The 22,661-nt window shown below is 42.3% G+C and overlaps 1 protein-coding gene across 1 annotated transcript; it reads left to right on the forward strand.

Moving 5' to 3' along the window:
- The first annotated feature begins 21 nt into the window (after positions 1–21).
- On the forward strand, positions 22–19,864 carry LMO4 (LIM domain only 4). Its single transcript, XM_083511279.1, has 5 exons — positions 22–4,692; positions 7,372–7,610; positions 14,585–14,681; positions 15,028–15,183; positions 19,105–19,864. The coding sequence occupies exons 2-5, from the start codon at positions 7,375–7,377 to the stop codon at positions 19,111–19,113; spliced, it is 498 nt and encodes a 165-aa protein (XP_083367405.1). The 5' UTR covers positions 22–4,692; positions 7,372–7,374; the 3' UTR covers positions 19,114–19,864.
- Positions 19,865–22,661: the final 2,797 nt, after the last annotated feature.

Below are 22,661 nucleotides of genomic sequence, written 5' to 3' on the forward strand. Positions count from 1 at the left end.
TCAAATTGCTCTCCCAGGTTTATGCATTTTAATGCATTTATGATATGTCACTCTGAGCAGATCATTAGCTATAGGATCCTGTTGCCTGTGATATAGAAACATCGCACTGAATATACCTACATCCCCCTTACCAATATTTCTTCTTCAGGGGCTGTTTGCTTCTGGCTTTGGTTAAGTATGGGCTTCAACAACTGTCCTTTGCATGGAATTAATATTTCATTTTTCTATTAGAATTTTACGCAACTGGATATTTAATTCCTTTAACTGGGTCCTTGCTCTCTTTAAGTCGGCTCAGTTGTTTGTTTTAAAGAACGATGGTATTGCCTTTTTAAATGGCACAATGCACTGTTAACTGCCAGCCAGACGTAAAACATATTCCTCTTTTAAAATTTTATGGGGTATTAATAACACTGAGTTACAGTAGCATTAATTTTTAAGCTTGAACTCCCCATTGATTTCAACAAGGAGTACTTAAGAATCAATGGCCACTGCTTTGATGAGAGGGACACGGCTAACTTTTTCTTTTTTACTTTTCCAATCAAAGGATCAAATTTTGTCCTAAGTAGTATACCACATGAAGAGCTGGCAAAGTGTTAAGTGTGTGAGCATAGGACTGAGTCTAAAGTGCTCTCTGAAATTTCTGAGAAAAAAAACAGCCTAGGAGGCCTGACCCTATATTCCTTCAATATCAACATAATCAGTGCTAATACCTCCAGCTGCACTTTGGAGGAGTCCCATTCCATTGACCTCAGCCAGTGTGCCCTGGAGTAAGTGGTTTGAGGATTGCTGCCTTGATGATCTGTACCCTCTTCACTCTCTCCTTCAACAGGAAGAGTTATACTTGTTCATTATCAATAAAGTGGCTTAGAGAAGCCGCTCTAAATACAAATTAACCAAACTCCAACAACGGGGGTGGAGAGAGATGGACATTCAGAGTTAATATATGTTTGGTAGTTTGGTGATGGAGCTAAATCTTTGCATGCACAAGGCACTTGGCTTCTCAGTCAAGGAAAACTGGCAAATATCCATTTACCTGACTGCCTATGATAAGAACTGCATCTAGGTAAGCAGACATGAAAGCATTTCAAAAGTTGTTTCTCTTATGTCATAAATAGCTATCATGAAGTATGTGGGCAGTCATTTTTCTAGGTTTATCTGAAAGACTAGGAAATGTTTCTGCCCAAGAATTAAGACAGTCAATTTTCCCTTCGGTAGGTAGCGCTTTCTACATGCCCATGCTGAGAAGCATAGCATGTCTCACAAAAAGGCACATGTGAAGAACCCTAAACTGGCTGTGATTTTCAGAATTGTAGGAGGTGCTGATATGGCCCTCAAAAAGTAGAATGTATATAAAATCTGTTTTAAGAGCTGTTTAAAACCAACGCTATCACAGGCACTGTAAAGAATACATAGGTGGCACTATAATTTTATCAGAATGACTACAGTCCAGTTTAGGAAGATAAACATGAAAGGAGAGAGGCTTGCCTGCAAGCTAAATGCAGGAAAAGAGACACTGAAAAGGAGAGTCTATTTTTCCTCTCTCTTTTTTGTAGGGCAAGAGAAGAGTTTCGTTTATACAGCTCTCGTACAAGCACAGATACCAAGGCTGTGAACCGATGCCCACTTGCTAGGGAGCAGCAAATCTCCTCAAACTCACTTCTAAGTAAACATCTAGAGGACTTAAAGGAAAGTTAAAGCCCTTTTCAAAACTGAACTTCCCACTGCAGAGTCAAGTTCTCTGCTTCAGCACTCAGCAGGAAGGTGGAAGGAGTAGTATCGGAAAAGGAGTTATGGAAAATAGTTACAGCGGCGTTTAATGTTGGCTATCGGCACTAATCCTCTTTGGATCTGCCTTAGAGCTTAGCACTGGGGAAAGTCACAGTCCTGTCCAACTTGCAAAACCTGTTGAGCCAACGTCCCTGCTCCAAACCCCTCCATTTGAAACCTCCTATGTGGTGCCACAAAGAGGAAAGATTGGGGAAGGCCAGCAGGGCAAAAGGTGGTAAAAGTGATGCTTTGGAGGCATTATAGTCGTCCTCAGTTTTACTGAATGCTACCCATCTAGCTAGTGCAGTGCAGCACAGCACACATTTGTTTAGACCCAGTAACATCTCCAGTAAGTGAAGGGGAGCAGCAGTTGCTGAACTATTCAGACCAAAGGAGCCAGCATAGAGCAGCCCACTGAATTTGGACTGGGGTTCACCGGTTTGCTCTGCTCCAGGGAAGCTCTGGTCAAATAAATGCAAACACCATATTTACTTGAATCTAATGCTCACCTTTTCTGGCCAAATTACGCCGAGAAAATTAAGATGCACATTAGATTTGATGTCACATTTACATTTGCCAGCAAATACTTTTTTGGGTTTCAAGGTTCTGAAATTTGAAGTGCACATTAGATTCAATGGCTCATTAGACCCGAGTAAATACGGCAGGGTTGCCACCTGTCCTGTATAATACAGGATTGTCCTGTATTTCCATGTAAAAAGCTACATCCTGTATCATGGGCGAAGCTGAGATTTTTGTTAGGGGGAGACAGAGCTTTTATTCTGAAGATCGCCCACCAAAGTTCTTGAGCTTTTTTAAAAAATCATGGGTAAACATATACCACAGCCCCCCAAAAGAAGACATTAAAAAGCAGCAAGCTTTCGCTGGGGACAGGCATCTGCTGGGGGGTGAGGAGTGCAGAACCGCAATTAATTGAGTACTTTCAATGCTTTTCAGTACAGTATTTGTGGATCTTTTTGATAAGGGTTTTGTTCTGTATTTCAGGTATTTTTCTCTCTCTGCCAAGTTAGGGCCATCCTGTTAGGCTGCAACAGATTGTAATGGATTGCTTGGAAGTCACTTCAGGACCAGATTTTTTTTTAATTATTAAAGAATATCGCCCACCAACCACCCCATCCTGACTGATTGAATTTATATACCGCCCTATACCCGGAGGTCTTAGGGCGGTCCACGGAACAAAATCAGAATATAAAACCACAAAATGTTCTGTATTTTGCCAGAATAAAGATGATCTACTCGCAGGGTGGGGTGGGGGGGTATTTGCAAATGAATGAGCTTTTTGAAACCTGCAAAGCAACACTCTGCATGAAGGTGGTGGACACTTGACAAGCGAGCGCCCTGATAAAAAGTGAGCATATCGCCACTTTCAATATTTCAAAGTTTCGTCGGGGGTTGTTCCCAGCAAAGGAGAAGCCCTCATGAGGGGATTTCGCCTGTTACTTTTGGGCGAGAAAAGGAGAAAATTTTGTTCTCGCGACCCCCCGTTGCCTTGACGCCCCTGCGCGTTCTGCCCAGAAGTTTAAACTCCCAACGGAATTTAACGGACTCCGCTCCCAAAGGCGCGCGCAGGAGGCGACAGCACAACCTAACCTCATCCTATCACGTCTTCCCCCCACCCTCCTGGCTCGGCTCCCTCAGGTGATTTTAAGTTTCGGAGCTCGCGGCCTGCGACCCTACGCATAGTTTGTGCTTGGGGGGGGGGTGTTGCGTTCGAGTTTTAAGCGCGTGTTAATAAGTGCTTCTTCTGGTCCCGAGGAAGGGCGCGCAGAAGGACTGGGGCCTTTAATGACAGGAAGGACTGGTAAGCACGGCGGCCAAGGAGACGACGGTCTGCCGGACGAGGAGCTGAGTGAAGCGGACGACGACAACAACGTCCTACCCCCTCCTCGCTCGCTCGAGCTTCTGCCGCCCCGCTCGGCTCCCCACCTGACTCGGTTCCCTCCTCCTCCCTCCCCCCAGCCCCGTTCCTTTGTCCTCCCGCTCGCGATTGGCAGGTTTTATTATTCCGCCTCAACAAGCCGCGGGCGGATTGGCCGGCGCGGCTGTGACGCGAGGGGCCGAGCCGCGGAGTAGTTGGGGTTCTGCTCTGTCAGTAACACATGGGCAAGAGCGGCGGAGAGAGGCAGCGAGGAAGGCGCCAGCGGGGAGACGGAGGCCTCCTTTGCGCGCGTCCGGAGACGAGGCAGCGCCGCCCGGGGAGCCTCGGAGGGTTGTGAGAGGAGGAAGGAAGAAGCAGAAGAAGCCGCCGCCGCCTCAGTCGTCGCCGTCGTCTTAACAGCAACAGCCGCGCGCTCCGGCTCCTTCGCTGCCCCACTCTCGGGACTTTCCCCCTGCGTTGGCCGTTGGCGGCGAGAGGCTTTGGAAGCCGCCCGAGCCCCGCAACAGGGAGGTGGCGGCGGGAAAGGGGTGGGGGGGAAGCGCGAGCCAGCTCGGAAGTGCGGCCACATCTGCCAAAACTTAACCCAGCTATTGCAGCAGCGGCGGCAGCAGCAGCGAGAGCGGCGTCGGCGCCGCCGCCCGTGCTCGCCTTTTGCAGCAGCAGCAACAACCCAGCTCTGCATCTCCCCTCGAGGGGAAGCAGCGAGAGTAGGACGAAGCAGCAGCAGCAGCAGCAGCAAGGAAGGAAGGAAAGGAGGGCTGGAGCAAACGCTTCCCGGACATTTCCAACACCACCACCACCTCCTCCCTCCCAGCCCGGGGCTGCTTGCAGTTCCCTAACCCGGACGGAGGGTTGCTGCTCCGCGTAGCCCGGCGAGCGCGCTGGGTTTGCTCCGAATTGGTCCGCCGTCAATCGGGATCGAGCCGGGCCAGCCCACCAGCACCAACCCGCCGGTCTCCCCCTGCGAGAGCTCTCCCGAAGCTACAGCCACGTTGTCCACGGCCTCTTGCACCATAGAGGGGAAACAGGTAAGATCGTGGGCGCGGGAGTGGAGAAAGAGAGCGCTGCTTGGTGGTGCGTTGTTTCCCCCCCTCTTTTGGATGATTGTAGCTGTTTCTCCTTTCCTCTCTCTACCCCCTCCCTCTCCACTTCGTTGCGGTCCGGAGTGGGAAGTAAACACGGCCACCACCGCCATCGCCTGGATTGGGGGGGGGGGGAGAAAGCTGGTTGCACCTCCCGGGAGCCAAGCGGCGACGGGGCCGCCCGCAGCCCGGCGTAGCGGTACAAAAGGCTGCCTGCTTTGCCCCGCGCTGCTTCTCTCTCTCTCCTACCCCCCCTCCCGCGCCCGGTTCTGCCTGGGAGTCGCGGAGGAGGTGGGAGGAACGGTCGCCCACTTTCTTTGTAGTAAAAAACCCCCACTTATTTTGAAACAGTGGCAGGTTTGGAGGAGGAGGAGGAAAGGGAGAAAGAATAATCTTAAGTAAGGTATTTGCTCTCTTCTCTCACTCTCCTTTCTCTTTCTCTCTCTCTCTCCCCTCCTTTTCTCCTCCTTTTTGTTCAGGGGAAATCTGATGAATCAACCTAATTAAAACCAAGCCGTGAATTAAGCATCCATTTTTATTTTTTTTTTGGTACTACAAATTGCAAGCTCTACGCTTGTCCCTCCCTTGGTCTCCATTAAAATCACCAGAGACGTTGTTAAAAGGAGGGAGGGGGTGTGTGTTTTGCCTCTAGCTGCCAGCTCTCCTTTCTGTTTCATTGCCTCTGTTCCAGGACCTAAATTGCTTGGCTGTGTAATTACCAGAGTAAGCCTATTTAAGTTAAAAGCTTTCCTTCTCTTTCTCTGCCCCCACCCCCCCAACTCCAAATGAAACTTGATGAGGGCCCGTCCTTAGTTATCAAGGGAGTCACTTTCTGGTCAGTCCTCTTGATTCATCTCTTTTAGATTTAATCAGCATTAAGGTATTGCTTGTCCTTAAGAGCTTTAGCTTAATGGGGTTACTGGATGCTTCTGTCAGTGTAGCGTTTCCTTTTATATATAATATTTACCTTTCAACAAAGACAGGGTGGGTGGGAGCAAGGCAGTGGGGTTTGTGTGGGGTGCTTTTGGTCTTGGAAAGATGGGAAGTAGGTTTAACATACTTTAGGAATCCTTTTTGCTTTTAATCAGAAGTAAGAAATGCAGATTCATATTGCTGGAAATGGTAACAAAAGGCCATTCCATGAGTTAAATGCATCAGAAATCAATTTACATAAAGGTATATGATGCATTCAGAGAAATGCAATGCTAATGGCTTTTAGAGTGGTTCTCTTTCCCAAGTCTCGGGGTTTTTAGTTACAGTCTTAATTGGTGCAGTTCGCAGTCTGGTTTATTGTGTGGTCAACTGAACATATGATCAGGAGTTATTTTGAAGGAAATCCTGTTTTGTTTGGTCCTTTTAATTTTTTTTTAAGTGGCCTATTTTAAGGACCCTGAAGCTTCTGTTGTAACTTAGTTGGGCAACTAAGTGGCAGGAAAAGTTTGCCCTCTCCTCTTCACTCTTTCGCTTCAGAGGTATATGTCTTAGCAAACAGCCAGATGCTTTAGCTTGAGCATGGGCAGCTTACAAAGGACAAAGGGAAAACACACTGCTTAATTGGCAGTAAATAACTTGATCTTTTTATAGTGCAAATGACTGAACAGTAGCCTGTTCGACTACTGGATTTGAGGCAGAGCAAATTAATCAGTTTGGAGTAAGCTTTATGAATTGGTTCCATTATTAATCTCCCTGTTGCCCTGCTTGTACAAAGCATTTATTAGAAAGTGAGAAACACACTTGTGGGTTTGCATGTGTGTCTATTTCCACCTCCACCCCTCCCCAAGCAGCACTTTTACAGCCAGCCATGCTAGCTGTTTCCTGAGTGGGGCATGCTTGATTGTTCTGCCTCTCTGCTTTTACGCAAAACTTTTTTTTTTTAAGGGCAACAAAGCGCTTAGCATTTAAATTGCTGATCAAGGGCAGATTAGTGAGACAAAAGTAGATGTGTTTGTATAGGAAGTTAACAGGCTTCTGAAAGTTAAGTGATCTATTATTATCCAGTAAAGCGTCTTTTGGGAGGAGGACCCCACTTTCATTTGATCTTTTGAAGAAATAAATAAATAAATAGGGACGATCCTGGCTGAGCCCTTGCAGATAACAATAGCATGAAAAGGGAGACCTTGAAAAACTAGTTTCACAACTTTCTCACAGTTTTCTCCGGAGCTTATACTTGCCTCTCCTGTAAAATAGAACCAAACAATCCCCAGAATCATTCGCAGCTGGTGAGCTACAGCTGCACTCCCCAAGAGTTGTGGTCAGGAATTGTGGCCTCACTCTGGCTGTTTTTTTATGCCATTCTCATTTTAGGACTGTGGGGCCCAGCAATTTATATCTGGGAGGGCCATGTAGACTGTGAGACTCCAGGTGTGTGTACTTTCCTGGCAGCAAACAAAGCGGGGGTCACTCTAAGTTTGACAGCAGTATTGCAAGCTAAAACTGTCATTGAGCACCACCAGCCAACTTGGAAGGGGAGGCAGCTAATTAACCCAGAACAAAGGCTCTGAAAAGTAAACAAGTTGCTGCTATTCCCCATCTTTCTTGGGCTGGGAGGGGCAGGTTGCAAGAGCTCTTAGTCTGAGAATCAACCCCTTCATCTCATTTTTCTTCATTTCTTATTCCCTTATCCAGACCATGGTGAACCCAGGCAGCAGCTCGCAGCCTCCCCCGGTCACCAGTGGCTCCCTCTCATGGAAAAGATGTGCAGGCTGCGGGGGGAAGATTGCTGATCGCTTCTTGCTCTATGCCATGGATAGCTATTGGCACAGCCGGTGCCTGAAGTGCTCCTGCTGCCAAGCCCAGCTGGGAGAAATTGGTACGTCCTGCTACACTAAGAGCGGCATGATCCTGTGCAGAAACGACTACATCAGGTGAGAGAGACACAGGGGAAGTTAGGCTGGTTTGCTGGTTTCTTGAATACACGACTCCATACTTTTCCTATGAAGCAGAAGGAACTGCAGGCCAGAAATACCTCTGGTTGCAAGGGGTAGTTCAAAACTAGAAGCCTGATTTAATGAAACAATCCTTTTCCTGGATTACAGTAGAAAACTTTGGTAGATGGCTCAAGGAGAGGTGTGGTAGAATAAAACTCCTAAAGTGACCCTAAACTTTTAAGAGAAAAGTCCTGGTTTAAAACAGTTAGCTGCCCAAAGCTACTATGGTAGTGGGGCAGAAGGACGCTTGTTTGGAACCTAATGGGGTGAGAGCAAGCATAGAGTTTGCTAGAACAGTGGCGGGAAGAGGCTAAAACAGTGAGAGAGCTACCCTTTCAGTATCTGATTTATTATATTATTATTTGCATAAGCACCTTTAAATGAAAATGGAATGACTCATTCTCTGTATTCATTGTGAAAGAGTTGATTAATTGTTGGAGGGACTGTGACCGTCTCCTGTGCCAAACTCTGCACACCCAACACAGTGGTAATACATGCTTTCCTATTGCTGTGGAGCATATCTTTCAGTATGAAAGTGAACATGTGTATGGTTTGATCAATGTTTAAAATATTTCTTATTGCATCCAGTATTCTGCATCTCCTCCACTTTGCATAACAAAAATGTGTTTGTTTCTTCTCCCCACCCCCACTAGTTTTAGAGCAATTAATAGAAAGAATTTAAGAGGTCCAGGTGCCCATTCAATCTTTTCAGGTGAACTCAAGCTCCTTTAAACTCATTTTGAAAGGAGGCATTTTGAAGGATTACACATTTAATTTGAGTAAATGACTTGATAGACTGATGCACATGAATGCTTTAAGGAGGTGTTCTAGTTCAGCAACCAGTAATTAAACAGCCCCCTCCCACCTTCTTTGGCATATAAAGAATGTGAGGTAAAGGCATATGGAGTTTTTTTCTAGATAGTCTTGATTTTCATACTTAGAATAGATTTGAAAAAGTATCCCAGTTCTTGGAAGGAGTGAGCAAGCTTTAGTGGTTAAAATCATCTCTTTGTGCCTATTTTCAAATACTTGGTTATAAATATTTTGAGTCGATTTCTTCTGGAATTTGTACATTTAACTATGTAACAACTCTAAGTTGCATACTAAATATTACTTTGTTCTGATTCTGGAGGCAACAGCATTTTGAATCGGTGACACCAATAAGGAGACCCTTTCTTGTTCTGATAATGGCTCTTCTTTATGCTAGCACCTTCAATCAGCTAAATAGAATACAGAAAACAAAATGGCAATAGAAAGGTTTTAAGGGATTGCAGCATTCATTTTGCTAAGTGTGTGGATTTTTAAAGTAAATGCTTGAAAATCAGTGTGTGCAGGCTTACAGCGATGCGTTCTTGATCCCTGTCCGAAGCAACTGCATAAGCGAGACAGAATTCTAATTAAATAGAGCAGAACGGTTAGAAAAAGAGGTTTGTTTGAAGTGGAAAAATTGACACTACTGTTCAGATTCAATGAACAGTACAGATTTCGTCTCTCTCTACTAAAACCATCAAACAAACCTCTTCTGATCACTACTAATTAAAAAGAGAAGTTGTCTACTGTACCCCTAAGGCAAGTTCAGGCCAGCTTATTGGAATCTCTGCCTCAGGTTTTTGTGTGGCCAAAACTTATTACAGTTTTAATATAGGCTATTATAAATAGGGTGCTTTATCAGATGGTAAATTTGAACTGATTTTGTTCCATCAGTCTGACTCTTCACTAGAACTGAATAGCTTGTCCAATAAAATATGGATACTTGAGTGTGCACTTCTGGAAGCTTATTTGTTCCATAGGACAAAGGTCTACTGACCCAAGTACATAAAGTTCCAGCATTTTCATCTGTGACCCTGATGACTCAGACATAAGTAGCTACATGTCCTAATCTACTAACAAACAAGATGCTACCATTTTACAAGTGCTCTTCAGTGTGTGTGGTTTTTATTGAGGATCATGTAGGAAAATATATAGAAATAAGTCGTGATTTTGTTCTTTTGACTGCTTGCAGAAATTAAGTTGATCTTAATGGGACTTTCAATGAGATGTTTGTCATAAAGCTTAGAGACAAATTGATCATTCAGCCTCTGAGGTGATAGGGACTGACTGATTGAAGTCTCTTCATAGGACAAGACAACTGGGATTTTTTTAAACCACCACTATGGGCCTCTACAACTAAATCTGGGTAGTGGCTTTACCAAAGCAGCCTTACCTTATCTAAGGATTGCCACAGATTTTATTGGCAGCAGAGGGCTGTGGGGTGTTCATGTAAGTAAAAGGATGGCAATACATTGACTCTTCTCTGACCCCTTAACTCACAACCATAGTACCCTAAGCAAAGGAAGAATTTATTTGGAAGGGAGAAGGGTGATGGGCAGCCCTCCCAGCTATGAGATTCTAGATAAAGCAGCAGCGTGGCAGTGAATCTGCACAATTAAGAGCTTTAATTAGTGTCTCCTCCATTTTCTCTTAGTTCTGATAGGTTTTATCTAATGAGATCTCGTCCCTGGCTTAGATCTGCCTGGAATGACGTGTCCAAAATGAATGAGAGCTGTGTCGCAAACAAAACATTTAATTAACAAAATTGGCCTTGGAGAGAGCAAGAGAGAATAGGCTGGGGGGGGGGGTTGAAAGAGGTGGTGGGGAGGGAGAAACAAACTAGGCTTTTCTTAAAGGGCTAGTGCTGCTTGAGAACTCTTTCTGTACAAATGTCTATTTAATATGATTATAATCTCTTATATCCCACCTGGTGTTTGCTACTGAGGTGGCAGTGGAAATATATTTTTGGGTTGGGGGGGCAGGTGAGGAGCATATAGCCTTGCCTAGATCATGAGAGCATGGTCACCCCCCCCCCAAAAAAAAGTGTTTGTGGCACTGTGCTTGACATGCCGGGCGGCAAGCACCTGATTCCCATTCCAACAGGCAAAAGATGTTCTCTGTTCTCCTTGCTGCTCATTGCCATTCACGTGGGCTGTCTGTCCACAGTATGAGCCATTTGAGGAGGGGAGGAAAGGGAGGGAGCAGCCAGGCAACGAGTTCATTTTTCTGGTAATCAACAGCAAGCTGCTATATTCAGGGAATGCTGTCCCTTTAATTGAACAGGCTAGGTAATTAAATGGCATTTTTCCAATAGGACGTGCTAGGTAAATCTAATAGTTGGTTATTTAATATCACTTTGAAGTCTGCCCACTCAAGCACAATGACAGCACAGGAGCATGTGAACTATTAGCTTGGAAAAAAAATCCAGGATCTCAAAAATTAATTAAATCGCATGCAATTTAGGGGGAACGTTTATCTTGATTTGTCATAACAGAATTAATTCAAGGCCTCCAATTCACTTGGGGGCAGATCTGTTACTCTGAATTAACCAAGCGTAATTTGGCTGATATTTTTTCCTCTCTCTCCCTCTCCCTCCAATGCAGCACTTGCACAGCCGCCTTCCTCCCCCTTAAGTATCAATAGCTTCTGGTGCTTTTAAGGTGCTTGGGCTGTAGTTATGCTGAAGTACCTTTAATGGACTTGGCTGTAGGCATAATTTTTTTGCGTAGCCTTTGTTACATCTGATACAGCTGGCACAGAATTTGGATCCGGTATAGGAAATCTGATGGAAAACCAATTGCTTCTGGATCAGTAGCTTTGGGTGTGCTTTTCTTTCAGCTAGGAAGTTTGGATGCTTCTGGGTACAGATATGTCGCCCCCCTCCCTTCTCCTCCTCTCTCTCCTCTCCCCACCCCTTTCAGGTGCAAGGGGAAAATTGAACTGCGGGACTGGCAATGCAAAACTCTTTGTGGTGCAGAGCTGTTTGGTTTCCACAGCATGGTAAAAATCCCCACACTGCACCTTACTTTTCTGTAGTTTATTTTAAAAGTGTTCCAGTTGAAGAAATTTTCAGCTAGCCCCCCACCCCACATCCTCTTGTTCCCATCTCATCACCTCTGTCCGCTTCTAAAGGTTTTGAATGAGGAAGAGAGTTGGGATTAATTTAAGGTGGCATTGCATAATGCTGCAAAATGTAGGACCTTTCATCCATATATGGAACATCTCAGTGTTGGTGATTGATTGTGTTGCCCAAATGTTGAAATATTAACAACCTCTTTGGACTCCAAGACCCAAAGAGAGGAAACTGAAACCACTTCTGTCATCGCAATTAAAGAGTCCCCTGGCTTTAATTAGCCTGACCTGGGGTATCTCTCCCCCATTGCTGGAGTTAGAGAGAAAAGAGCCCATTAAAGTCCAGTCTGAGACCGATAGTTACTTAATTGAGCACCTAAAGCCTCCAGCCTTTTAAATTAAATACTGTCCTGGACAGTCTCCCTGATTAGCTAATTAACTCTACTCTCTCACAGAACCCATATAAAAACAACTTTTCAGGATGAGGGTAGTTAACAATGATTGTCTTCCTCCATGGTGAAACAAAAATTATCTGAAGCTTCTGATAAAGTGCCGCAAAATAAGAGTATTCTCATTAGTAGGAAAGAAAAGAAAAGCATCTAAAAAAAGTAACGGGCAAAGTCCTGGACATTTGCTTCAGTAGTAGCCTAACCCTGCAGATTACGTAGACTGCCTTAAGTTAGTTTTGGCTGTGACTTCCAAAAATTCAAATTCTTTTAGAAGGAGGCTGGCTGTGTGTGTGTGTGTGTGTGTGTGTTTAAAATGATGTACAAGTAGCTTTTGGGATTGCATTTTTGACTTGCAATTATTAAAATTTAATTTAGATGCGCAACCACCATTGCTCAGGAAAGTTTGTATGATACACACATACTTTATGAAGAGAATGTGTCACAGTTAAAGCAGCATGATTAAAAATGATTTTTAAATTGTGTGGCGCGTTTGAAATCCTCGCCTCTTCCACAGGAGGCTGTGAAAGAGGGTTTTTTTTTCTGTCTTGCCTCCTTTAAAAGAGGGGTGTGTGCCTGTGTGTACTTCTGGGAGGAGAATATTCAGCTATGAGATCTTCCTTTTGCCATTCTAGAAAAGCTTCCGTTGTAATTTTTGCTGCCACTTTAGTCACAGTTCTGCAGATGGACCTAAATATGCCTTTCTCGCTGCCTCTTTAAATGACTTCCTTCTAGAACATTGCGACTGATAATGGGGAGTGGTGGGAAGAATACACATAGTGAAGCTCTCAGTGAAATTGGTTGTCCTTGTAAATAGTTTGAAGTGGTCCTCCTGATCCAGCAGATACTAGAATAGCATCCATCTACTTTTTTTCTGGATGGTTCAGCCCTTTTTAGGCTGGAGGTCTTGGCAGTATATTAGTTCAGCTTTCCCTTTGTACCCATTCTGACTCGCAAGAAAGTGTCAGTGTGTTGCGGATCTCAGACTAATTAGTTTTGAAATGGAGTTTTGATTGAACTCTTCAAATCGATGCTGCTGCAAAATTTGTTTCTCAGGCTTCCTATTAAAAGCCATCTTAAGGGGCAGTTTTACTACTCTCCCTGTCGTTCAGTCGATACATTTAATACCAACTTACAGGCTATTTTCAATAAAGTGGCGACAGCAAATTAGTAGTTTGAACATGACAAGCCTCCCTCTGCAAGCACTGATTCTGGAAAACTCAAAGCAATTATTTTCGTCCCCCCTCCTTGATACGGAGGCACGCAGCAAACATTCAGATCACAGCATTTTCAGTAGTAACGCGTCCTCCAGACTGATACACAAGCACGAATGTATGACTTTACTATTGGGCAAAAAAGGCAATGGAAATAATTAATATTATGACACCAGTACATTTATTTTATAGATGCTATTGCACTCCCCCCCCAAAGCACCCAAATCTTAAGCCATGGGAGGGGGAGCCTGCCAGCTAGTTCACATTCTTCCTTCGCTATGAGATGGTCCATCATTGTAATAGCTGTGGGTGCAGTGAGAAACTGCAGAAAAGCAAACAAGAGAGAAAAAAGCCATTTTTAAAATTCTAGCATACATATTCTGTAAAAGTGGGGGATCAATATTCATTAAAGTATTGTAGCTCAAATCAGTATGTTGTGCCTTTAAATGCATTAGAAGAATTGTGTATATTTTCCTTCAGTCCTTCCCCCCCTCCTTCCTCTGCTTTCCCTCTTCTCTCTCTCTCTCCCCCCCCCACCCCCATGGCAGATGTTGTGGTCTCATTTGATTGCATAGGAAAACTGCAGTGATACAGCAAACACCCAGAGAGATATGATGACAAATGGGTCCAGATCCCGGTAAATTACTTTCTGCTCAAATCGAAATTTCATTCAGTTTGTTGCTAGCAGAGATGAAGTAATCTAAATTGTGGACTCAGGAGCAGATAGAGGGAAGTTGGAGCAAGCATTTCATTATCAAGAGAGAGAGAGAAGGTTAGGATGAAAGAGATGAGCAGAGGCAAATCTAAAGTGTTGACACCATGATTGAAAAGGTTAACCCATACACATTATATATCAACCTGGATAGCCGAGAGTTTCTAATGGAAACTCTGCCCTGCTGGAGGTTTACTGGAGTTTCAATACACTGAGCATGATGTCGTCTTAGATATACAATCAAATCCTCTTAACCCTTTTGATGACTCATCTCTCAAGATATGATTAAAGTACAAAAAAGTTCTTCATATAATTTCAAGGACACAATGCATTTAAACTCCAGTCATGAATTCTGTCCCTTTTTTATGACAAACCCAGTAATCTGATAAAAAGTGTTGTACAGAATTGGTTTGTGTTGCTGGATGCAAGTTAATATTTTATTAGATCCTGTGCTTCCAAGTCTTGAGAGGTCTAGGGTGCTCCTGTGGCAATTTGGCTTGTGTTGCAGTCTCTTAAATTATCACGCCCCAAAGTATGTAAACAAGCTTCAGGGGTGGATTTTGACAAGTTGAAATGGCTCTTTCAGAACTGGCTTCTTGATTCACAAGTGACTCAGGTGGGGGGAGTAAATAATAAGCATCACCTTTTTGTTTTCAGGTTATTTGGAAATAGCGGTGCTTGCAGTGCTTGTGGGCAGTCAATTCCTGCTAGTGAGCTGGTTATGAGAGCACAAGGGAATGTCTATCATCTTAAGGTAGGAAAAAATTGTCTTTCTGACACTGTCCCCGCCCTCTACCCCAAATATTGCAGCACCTGTGCACATATCTATATTGGAATAAAAGCAGCGCAGCGTCTCCTCTAAATTCGTAAAACAGGCTTAGTCATAAATGGAAAGGCTTTTGAAGTTGCGTATGTTGTCCTAGTGATTAGTTGTGCTGCAGGTCTGAACACACTATTGGGTTCCAACAGGTGCAGCTTCCTGTATTTGGCCAAAGTCCCATATATCCCTTAACTTTGCTGTAATTCAGATTATAATTTTTTGGGGCGGTTTTAATGCCCTCCCTCCAGTTTTAACTTTGCCTTTTGTTCACCCATTTCAGTGTTTTACGTGCTCTACCTGCCGGAATCGCCTGGTCCCTGGAGACAGGTTTCACTACATCAATGGCAGTTTATTCTGCGAACATGATAGACCTACAGCCCTCATCAATGGTCATTTGAATTCACTTCAGAGCAATCCACTACTGCCAGACCAGAAGGTGAATATTGAACAATTGCTAATGGACCTTATTAGAGTTAAAACAAGATTAATACATTTTTCAGCCTACTACTGAATATCTTTCAAATGGCTTTACACGATGGAATGTAGTGAACGGGGTGAAGCTCCAAACATTGAGGTGCTTGAATTGTGAAGTGACTCCAGTTTAATTTGGGTCAAGCCTGTGTGTGTGTGTGTTTGCATTTGCATTTGCCAAAACAATTCTGGCCGTCAAGAAGACTTGTGGGATACAATCTGGATCTGTCTTAACAAGTGCATGTACTTAACTGTAGCATTCTAGAGTCAGATAAGCTAATGGCACAGTAGTGGTTTGTAGAATCATTGCAGTAGCATTAGAAAAATAGTTACATTACTTGGTTCAGTTAGAGTTGGCTTGATTTTCAAGAAAAATGCTTTACTTTCTGTTAGCACCATTTGTTCATGGCCGTTATGTCTCTTTAGTTTTTGGTGTTAAAGTGTAATATGGCTTACTCACTAGCAGAGTAGGGAACAGTTTTAATCCACAGTTGTCCTGTACCTCTGCTGTAACTGGACAGTTTTTAGATCTATTTTAATCTCCCTAATAAGTCCCATAGCTATGCAAGTGAGTGCATTTTGATAACTGCTATGCCTAATTTATAATAATTACTGTCAACCTTCAGTTAAGGGACTGTTCATTCCACACTGGTCCAGAAAACACTGAATGCACAAGTCTTGCACATAATTTTATTCACATCATATTTCATACTGATTATGTATTGATGACATTGATTCATTTACTCTTTACAGCGCCACTTGCATGGATATTAAATCTTATTGACCACAGATGAATTTTAATTTCAGATTGGTGATGGATTTTTCCATCAGCTCTGATAGTATATTTGACTTTTTCATCATTAACCCAGGCAATCACACAGCACTGAGTTATTGCATTGAAACAAAGTGCACACTTCACTTGGTAATTCTTTATGGATTTACAATAGGGACTTCATTAATGTCTGTTCCAAGGATAGCAAAAATAACATTTATCTGTTAGTAGGAATTTTGAAGATAAAGTCTTTTTTATAAAAAGAAAGAAAGAAAAAAGAAATGAACGAAGCAACCCTTGGGCAACTTATGAAGTCTGCAGCATCAGGGAATCTTTAGAGGCTTAATATGTTCAGAAGAACATGAACTTGCCCCTTAATAGGGGTGCATTGCTATAAGTACGTGTATTCTAGAAAGCTGCCCTAAATTTAATAGTGACCAAGTGTGTTGTATGTTAGATGTAGTTAAGGACTCTCATGCATTCTATACTCCCAATAAAAGTCCTACTGAGTTCAGTAGGGCTTATTCCTGTGTGAGTGAGTTTAGGAGGACTGCCTTCTTTAAATATTGTTTTGGAATCCCCTATAGGCCAGGTGCTATCCTCAAGTCCCTGTTTCTGAATAACTGTTTGAAATATAGGGAATACTTCTTGCATCTAGTTCAGCTTTTTTGTGTATCCGTTTGCTTTGTGCATGCAGTAAAAGTTTAATATGTTTTATGGTGCATTTGTTCTTGCTGTGCTTCAGCAAAAGTAATACTAATGTTGGCAGTTACAGAGGAAAGATAAGTGTGGAATAGAAACAGGGATTCAGGGGCTGCAAAGCTGTATTCATCCTACATGTAACTCTTTGTGCAGGAAGACTTCAATAAGAACAGTGCCTGGATTCTGTGGCTATTAACTGCATAGCTACAGTATGTTAAAGAGGGAGGCAAAGAGGTGCTGAGAAAGATGCAGGGAGGGATGGACGACAAAGTGATGTTCTCAGCGGGTGACACTAATATGGCCTAGTGAGTGGCTTATCAGTTCCACAAGTGGGGTTGTGTGAGGGTGGTGTACTATAAGTTAAGCCCAATTTTCATGGCTGAAGTTTAATAGGATTCTAGAGTCCGGGAAGAAAGCGGATTGTGCGCTTTTTTAGCACTGCATATTTTTGGGTTACTAATCTATGCATTACTCAGAGGGAAAAGTTAGAATTCTCAGTCCAGTAAGCTTGTTCTGCTAGCACCACAGAAAGCCCTTCACAAATGAAGCTGTTGTGTGTGTTTGTCCTGTGTTACTTGCTCCAACCTCTCTTCCACACTCCCATTTTTAGCCTCTTCCTTTGGCTTCCCTATCATTTGAATTGTAACTCATTGGACAAGGAGTGCTTCTGATCTCTGCTGTTTACAGTACCCAGCACAGCCTTGTTGCTTTAGTAAACGTTAAGGGGAGCCCGAAAACAGTCCTGATGTAGCACCCTATATATTCCACCTATAGAAATAGTAGCCCATACTCTGCTTTGCCCATTGGCATTTTATTGGTGATGGACAACCTGAAGACGGCCAAGCAAACTCTGGAATAACATTGATTGCATTGTGATTTGTTTGCTCTGGCCCGGGTGAGTATCATTTCTGCATGATGGCCAGGAGTTGATGTTGCCCTAATAAGCTGGTTCCAGAGTCCTTCTTTATTTCAGAAGACATCAACTCCATCCAGCAGGGATGGGAAGCCTTTAGCCTCCAGCATGAACCACTTCTTAAACCATATCCTTACTATCATAAACAAAATATTGTACTACCACCCCAACTATGGACAGTAAAATACCCCCCCCCCCGAAAAAAGCTGGGTGCTTGATGGAAGTTTATGATGTCCTGTGCAGATTTTGTCACTTTGTAGCTGAGGAATGTTGTCTAAAAGCTCATCGAGTTTCTTTCCTACTCCCTACCCTTAAAACCCTTTTCACAAGGTATAAGTTTTCCTTTCATTGGCGATGATCAGAGCATTTGCTTGGCTCTAGCTCCTATACTTTTAAATAAAGCATGAGTTAGGTTACGTTTTGCTATTCTGTCTGTTGCAGAGAATCTTCTAGTTTACATATCGCTCAACAATTCCCTTGTACTTACATAATTGGTATTGTCTCTGTCCATAGTAGAGGACACTTGATGCTCATTTATTAAATATGCTTGCTGGCTGCTCCCTAATCTTTGTTCTGGACAGACAAATTACCTTTCTCACACTGAGCATCAGCTCTGGGGAATTAAACCTCCAAGCTTCCACCACTTTAATTAGCTTGAAAGTGGGGGGTGCAGTTACTAATAGACCTCAGGCTTTTAGTAACTTGGGGAAAGGGTAAAAAAAAAAAAACTTCCTAGGAAGCTCAAAATGTCATTTAAAAACCATAAAAATCTAATATATTATTTCATTTTGGTAATTGCAAACAGATTGCATTTGAAGACTGTCGATCGTTTCTACTTTATCCATGGAAGTTAGATTTCTGTCGAGCTAGGCATTTTTAATTATCACAATTCATTAACACATCACTGTGGAGGCACATGTTTGACTTCGTATATTACAGAGTTTATGTAACGTTAACTAACATAGCAGATGAGGAATCTTAAATGGGAGGAAAATATTCCAAAATGTCTATATTTAGCTTTTGTGCTATGCAGCATGTTAACTAGCGTTGCCTAGGGGAGGGTATCTTATTTGCTTTAGACAGAATTTTTCCTAATTTAGAAGATCACTTTACTTTGTGTGCTTCAAAGGCAAGGCGTGTCATTTCATCCCTGTCCAAGGGAAATGCATCTTTTATAAAAGAAAAAAAGTACCGTAACTGTAGGATTTCCCATCAGAAGCTTTTATCCTTCCTTTGTGATAAATGTATCTTGCTGCTGTCAAAACTTAAAGGATATTATTATTATATTATTATTATTATTACATTTTAAGTGTGGTCTGTTTTGGTTTTCCCCTGTTTGAACTCTTCAGGGACTTGGATAAGTATTGCAGAAAACCTTTAATTGAGTCGCAGTTGGAAAGTAATTTAATAAGATAAGCAAATAAGGAGAATGCGAAACCAGTCACACTTGACTCAAATCAAGCATTTTAGCTAAGATGCCCATTTTTATTTCCTTGCAGGTCTGCTAAAAGGTCAGAGTACTGCAGAATGCGTGCCTTCATCTCAAACTTTGTTCATCACAGATGGATCCCATGTCTCCAGTAGACAAGTCACCTTTGTAGCTAGCATCAATGCCAGCTCCATGCCATTGCACCTTCTTTACTCTTGGTTGCCCTTCCCACATTTATTGGTGTATTAAAATGACTGAAAATGAACATTAAGGACTCCATGAATCTGGGCTATTGGGAGACTGTAGAGGAAATGGAGAAAAATGTCCACCAGAAGAGAACAACTTTGGGTGGGGAGGGAGTGGGGAAAATGACTAATGAAGCTAATTAAGATAAGCTTTTGAGTCTGCTTTCTACCCTCATTAACAATTAGCAGGGCACTGGTCAGAATTTGTACCCTGTGTTTTACCTTAACAACATTCTCTTTGCTCTTTGTATATTTAAGTGTTGTAAGGAAATGTGTTTCAAAACTCAAAACATGAGATAAAGGAAAGATGGGGCTCTTGTGATATTGTATCACAAACACTTTTATTGTATCTCTGTAAAATACAATGTATGTATGCATGTAAGTGTTTTTTTTTGTCCTAATGTTGCTACTTCCCATGACACAAAAAAGAAAAAAAAATCAAGCTCATAGCAGCTACTGTGTAGAAATTTTCACCTACTCCTAATTTGCTGAATGAAGAAGAAGAAGAAAACTTTTATTTGTGATACTTTCAGAGACATTTGCTCTAGTATGGTGTATTTAAATAATAAAAACATAAAATGAAAATACTTGTAATTGAGTGTGACTTTAGTGCACTATAATAATAATAATAATATAGCAGACTTCCATTCAGAAATGAATTCTTATGCAGCTTTTAACTTTAGAATCTGTTTTTTCTGCTTTCTAATGGGTTTATGAAAATAAGGAATGCATTTAACTCTACAGAATAGGTGACTTTTGGCAATGGTACAGAACTCAAAAGTATTGCTGAGTGTTTCAGATATGCAGATAGCAGCAACATTAAACCTGTATTGTGATTCATTTTTTGCTCTCATCAGCTAAGTCATCTAGGCTTTGTAAACAACAGGAAGTGTATATTTCCTAACACTATTGCATCGCTCTGTATACAGTGCAGTCATGTGGGTTGTCAAGCTAAAAACTCTTCAGTGTTTTGAAGACTCTTTTAAAACTTTGGTAATGACACAGCACATGTTCAGGCAGAATTTTCACTTCACTTTAAACCTTTCTGTATCATTATGACTGGTGTTTGGGAGTGGCCAATCAGTTTTGTTCCGGCTATAGGCCTTTTGATTGTACTGTCGCGAAGTGCTGCACAACTCTTCTGATAAATTTTATTAAATGGTCTGCCCTGGAAGGTGAGGTACGCAGAGCCCTTGCATTGTATCCAGTTAACCTGACACGTTACACAACGTTTGCAGGCATGGGATGCTATCCAAGAGCACAGGCTGGTATACAATATTCATGGCAAGCAATACACAAACCTTGTGTAATTGAGATTATGCATGTAAACGAACAAACAACCCTTTTGGACAATAAGGCTTTTAAATTGGATGGTGATAATAATATAATAATATACGGCATAAAAATTGGAAATAGTTAACACCATAAGATTGCTGTGAAGATAGAAAATATTTTAAGTAATGGCATTATGTACAACTAAGGAAGTTCAAAGTTATGCCAGGTTATAGTATAGTATAGTTTGGTCCCTTCCTCAAGTTGTCCCTGTTGCAGCCTTGTAAATGTCTCCCCTAGAAGTCACTAGTTTGGCTTACCTGGGGTCAGGAAAGTCACCTCTAGCAGGCAAGGACTTACTCAGAGGAGGCTTGGTGAGTATACCCACCCAGTGAGACTAAGTTGTATAATGAATTGTTCATAAAAAGATGGAGTCTCAGAACAGTATTCGGTTTGATAATACAGCAGCTGATTTCCTGGAACATTGGACAATTCTCCCACATGGGAATTTCTGCGCTATGACAGAGTTAAGCATATGTGGAGGATCTCTTTCATTATGGAAATAATGGATAGTTTTGGAGCCTTAGTAGGAAGTCCGAATGGAAGATGCAACATGCACAGTTCTGGATCTTGACTAAATGCCACCGACACATGCATCCTCCAACCTGCAGGAATAAGCAGGATTTCCCTGTGGGAGGCTAACTTCTGTGAGTTGCAGTCTAGTAGTTTGAACGATGGTGCTGTGCCTTATCTTAGTGTGCTTAAGGGAGCTTTGTGTGAACCTGATCCATGCAAGCTGAGGAACACCACTGAAATTAATGTGGATGTCCTAAACACACTATCGATAGTCTTTGAAGTGAGAAATGCCCATCCATTCTACTGCTAGCTGGGAAACTGGTGTGTATGTATTCTTCAGATCTTGGGCAAAAATACAAAGGCAGAGAAGATTATATCAAAATTAAGCTGCACATTTTAAAGTAATGGTTTCATTTGCTGGAGTGCCCGTCAATGCTTTGGACTGGTTCAGTTGTAATATCAAACCATTTGTTTGTCCATGAATGAAATTTGATTGCCTTCCACCCTTTGTGCTCTTGCTGACTTCTAGTTTTGTAGCAAACCTCAACGTGTCATTATATATATATATACACTGGGGAAACGTGAGTTGTCTCTAACTTTAGTCCTCCTCAAAGTAGACCCCTTGACATTAAAGGGCAGGCCTAACCTAGACATAACAATTTCAGTGGTCTTCTCTGACGAAATGTAGTTGCATAGACCCACAACCTTCCAACCCTGTTTTGCCGCATTCGGATGTTACAATCTGCCTCTCAGTTGGAAATTGGGACATTGTGGGGCGGGGGGGGGGATTGTGATCCTGTGACTCCTTTGTGTTCCATCAAACAACCAGGTCTCAAACAAACAAATCAGCAGTTTGCTGTCTTAATATGCATAGGAAGGACTTGTCTGTCTGTCTCTCATTTTACTAAACAAAAATTTCTGTGTCACTTCCTGAAAACAGTTTTGGTGAAAACCTGAGGACCAAGCAATGAAATACAAAGCCATTTTAGATTATGCCGCAGAGGTGAACCCTAACAATGTTTGAGCCAATGGGTCCTTTGAATTATGCTGTCTGAATTCTTTTGAGAAGATCTTCTGAGACATAGGAGTATAAAGCTTCCGTATTAGTGCTGTTGTAGATATCCTTTTAAAATTCATTCTTTCTGCCTATAAGCGCTCATTCTGCTGCTGTGAAAGCTGTACATGCCAGGTTTACAGTTGTTTAATATAACCTAGAAGTACTAAGATGATGGCTAATAATTTTCTGTAAGTAATATAGTGTGGCATTTAGCAACGAAGAGGCTGAAGTTCATTAAGGCTTTAAATAAACTATTATATGACTGCTTCTTAAAGCGCAGCTACCTATTTAATAGCAGGCTTAAAAGCATTTCTTAAGTTGGAGACCTATAAGATTACAAATGTCACTCATGTTAGCATAATCCACATGCAAGTGATGAAGCCTTTGCTTTGATGTGCTAAATTGGAGGAGGACTGATGGAGCTATGAATATACAATGGAACATATTTAACTAGTATTCTTGCCTGGGGTAAAGCAC

The sequence above is a fragment of the Podarcis liolepis genome, assembly GCF_965112155.1.
Source record: "Podarcis liolepis genome assembly, chromosome: 6".
In the NCBI taxonomy this organism is placed as follows: domain Eukaryota; kingdom Metazoa; phylum Chordata; class Lepidosauria; order Squamata; family Lacertidae; genus Podarcis; species Podarcis liolepis.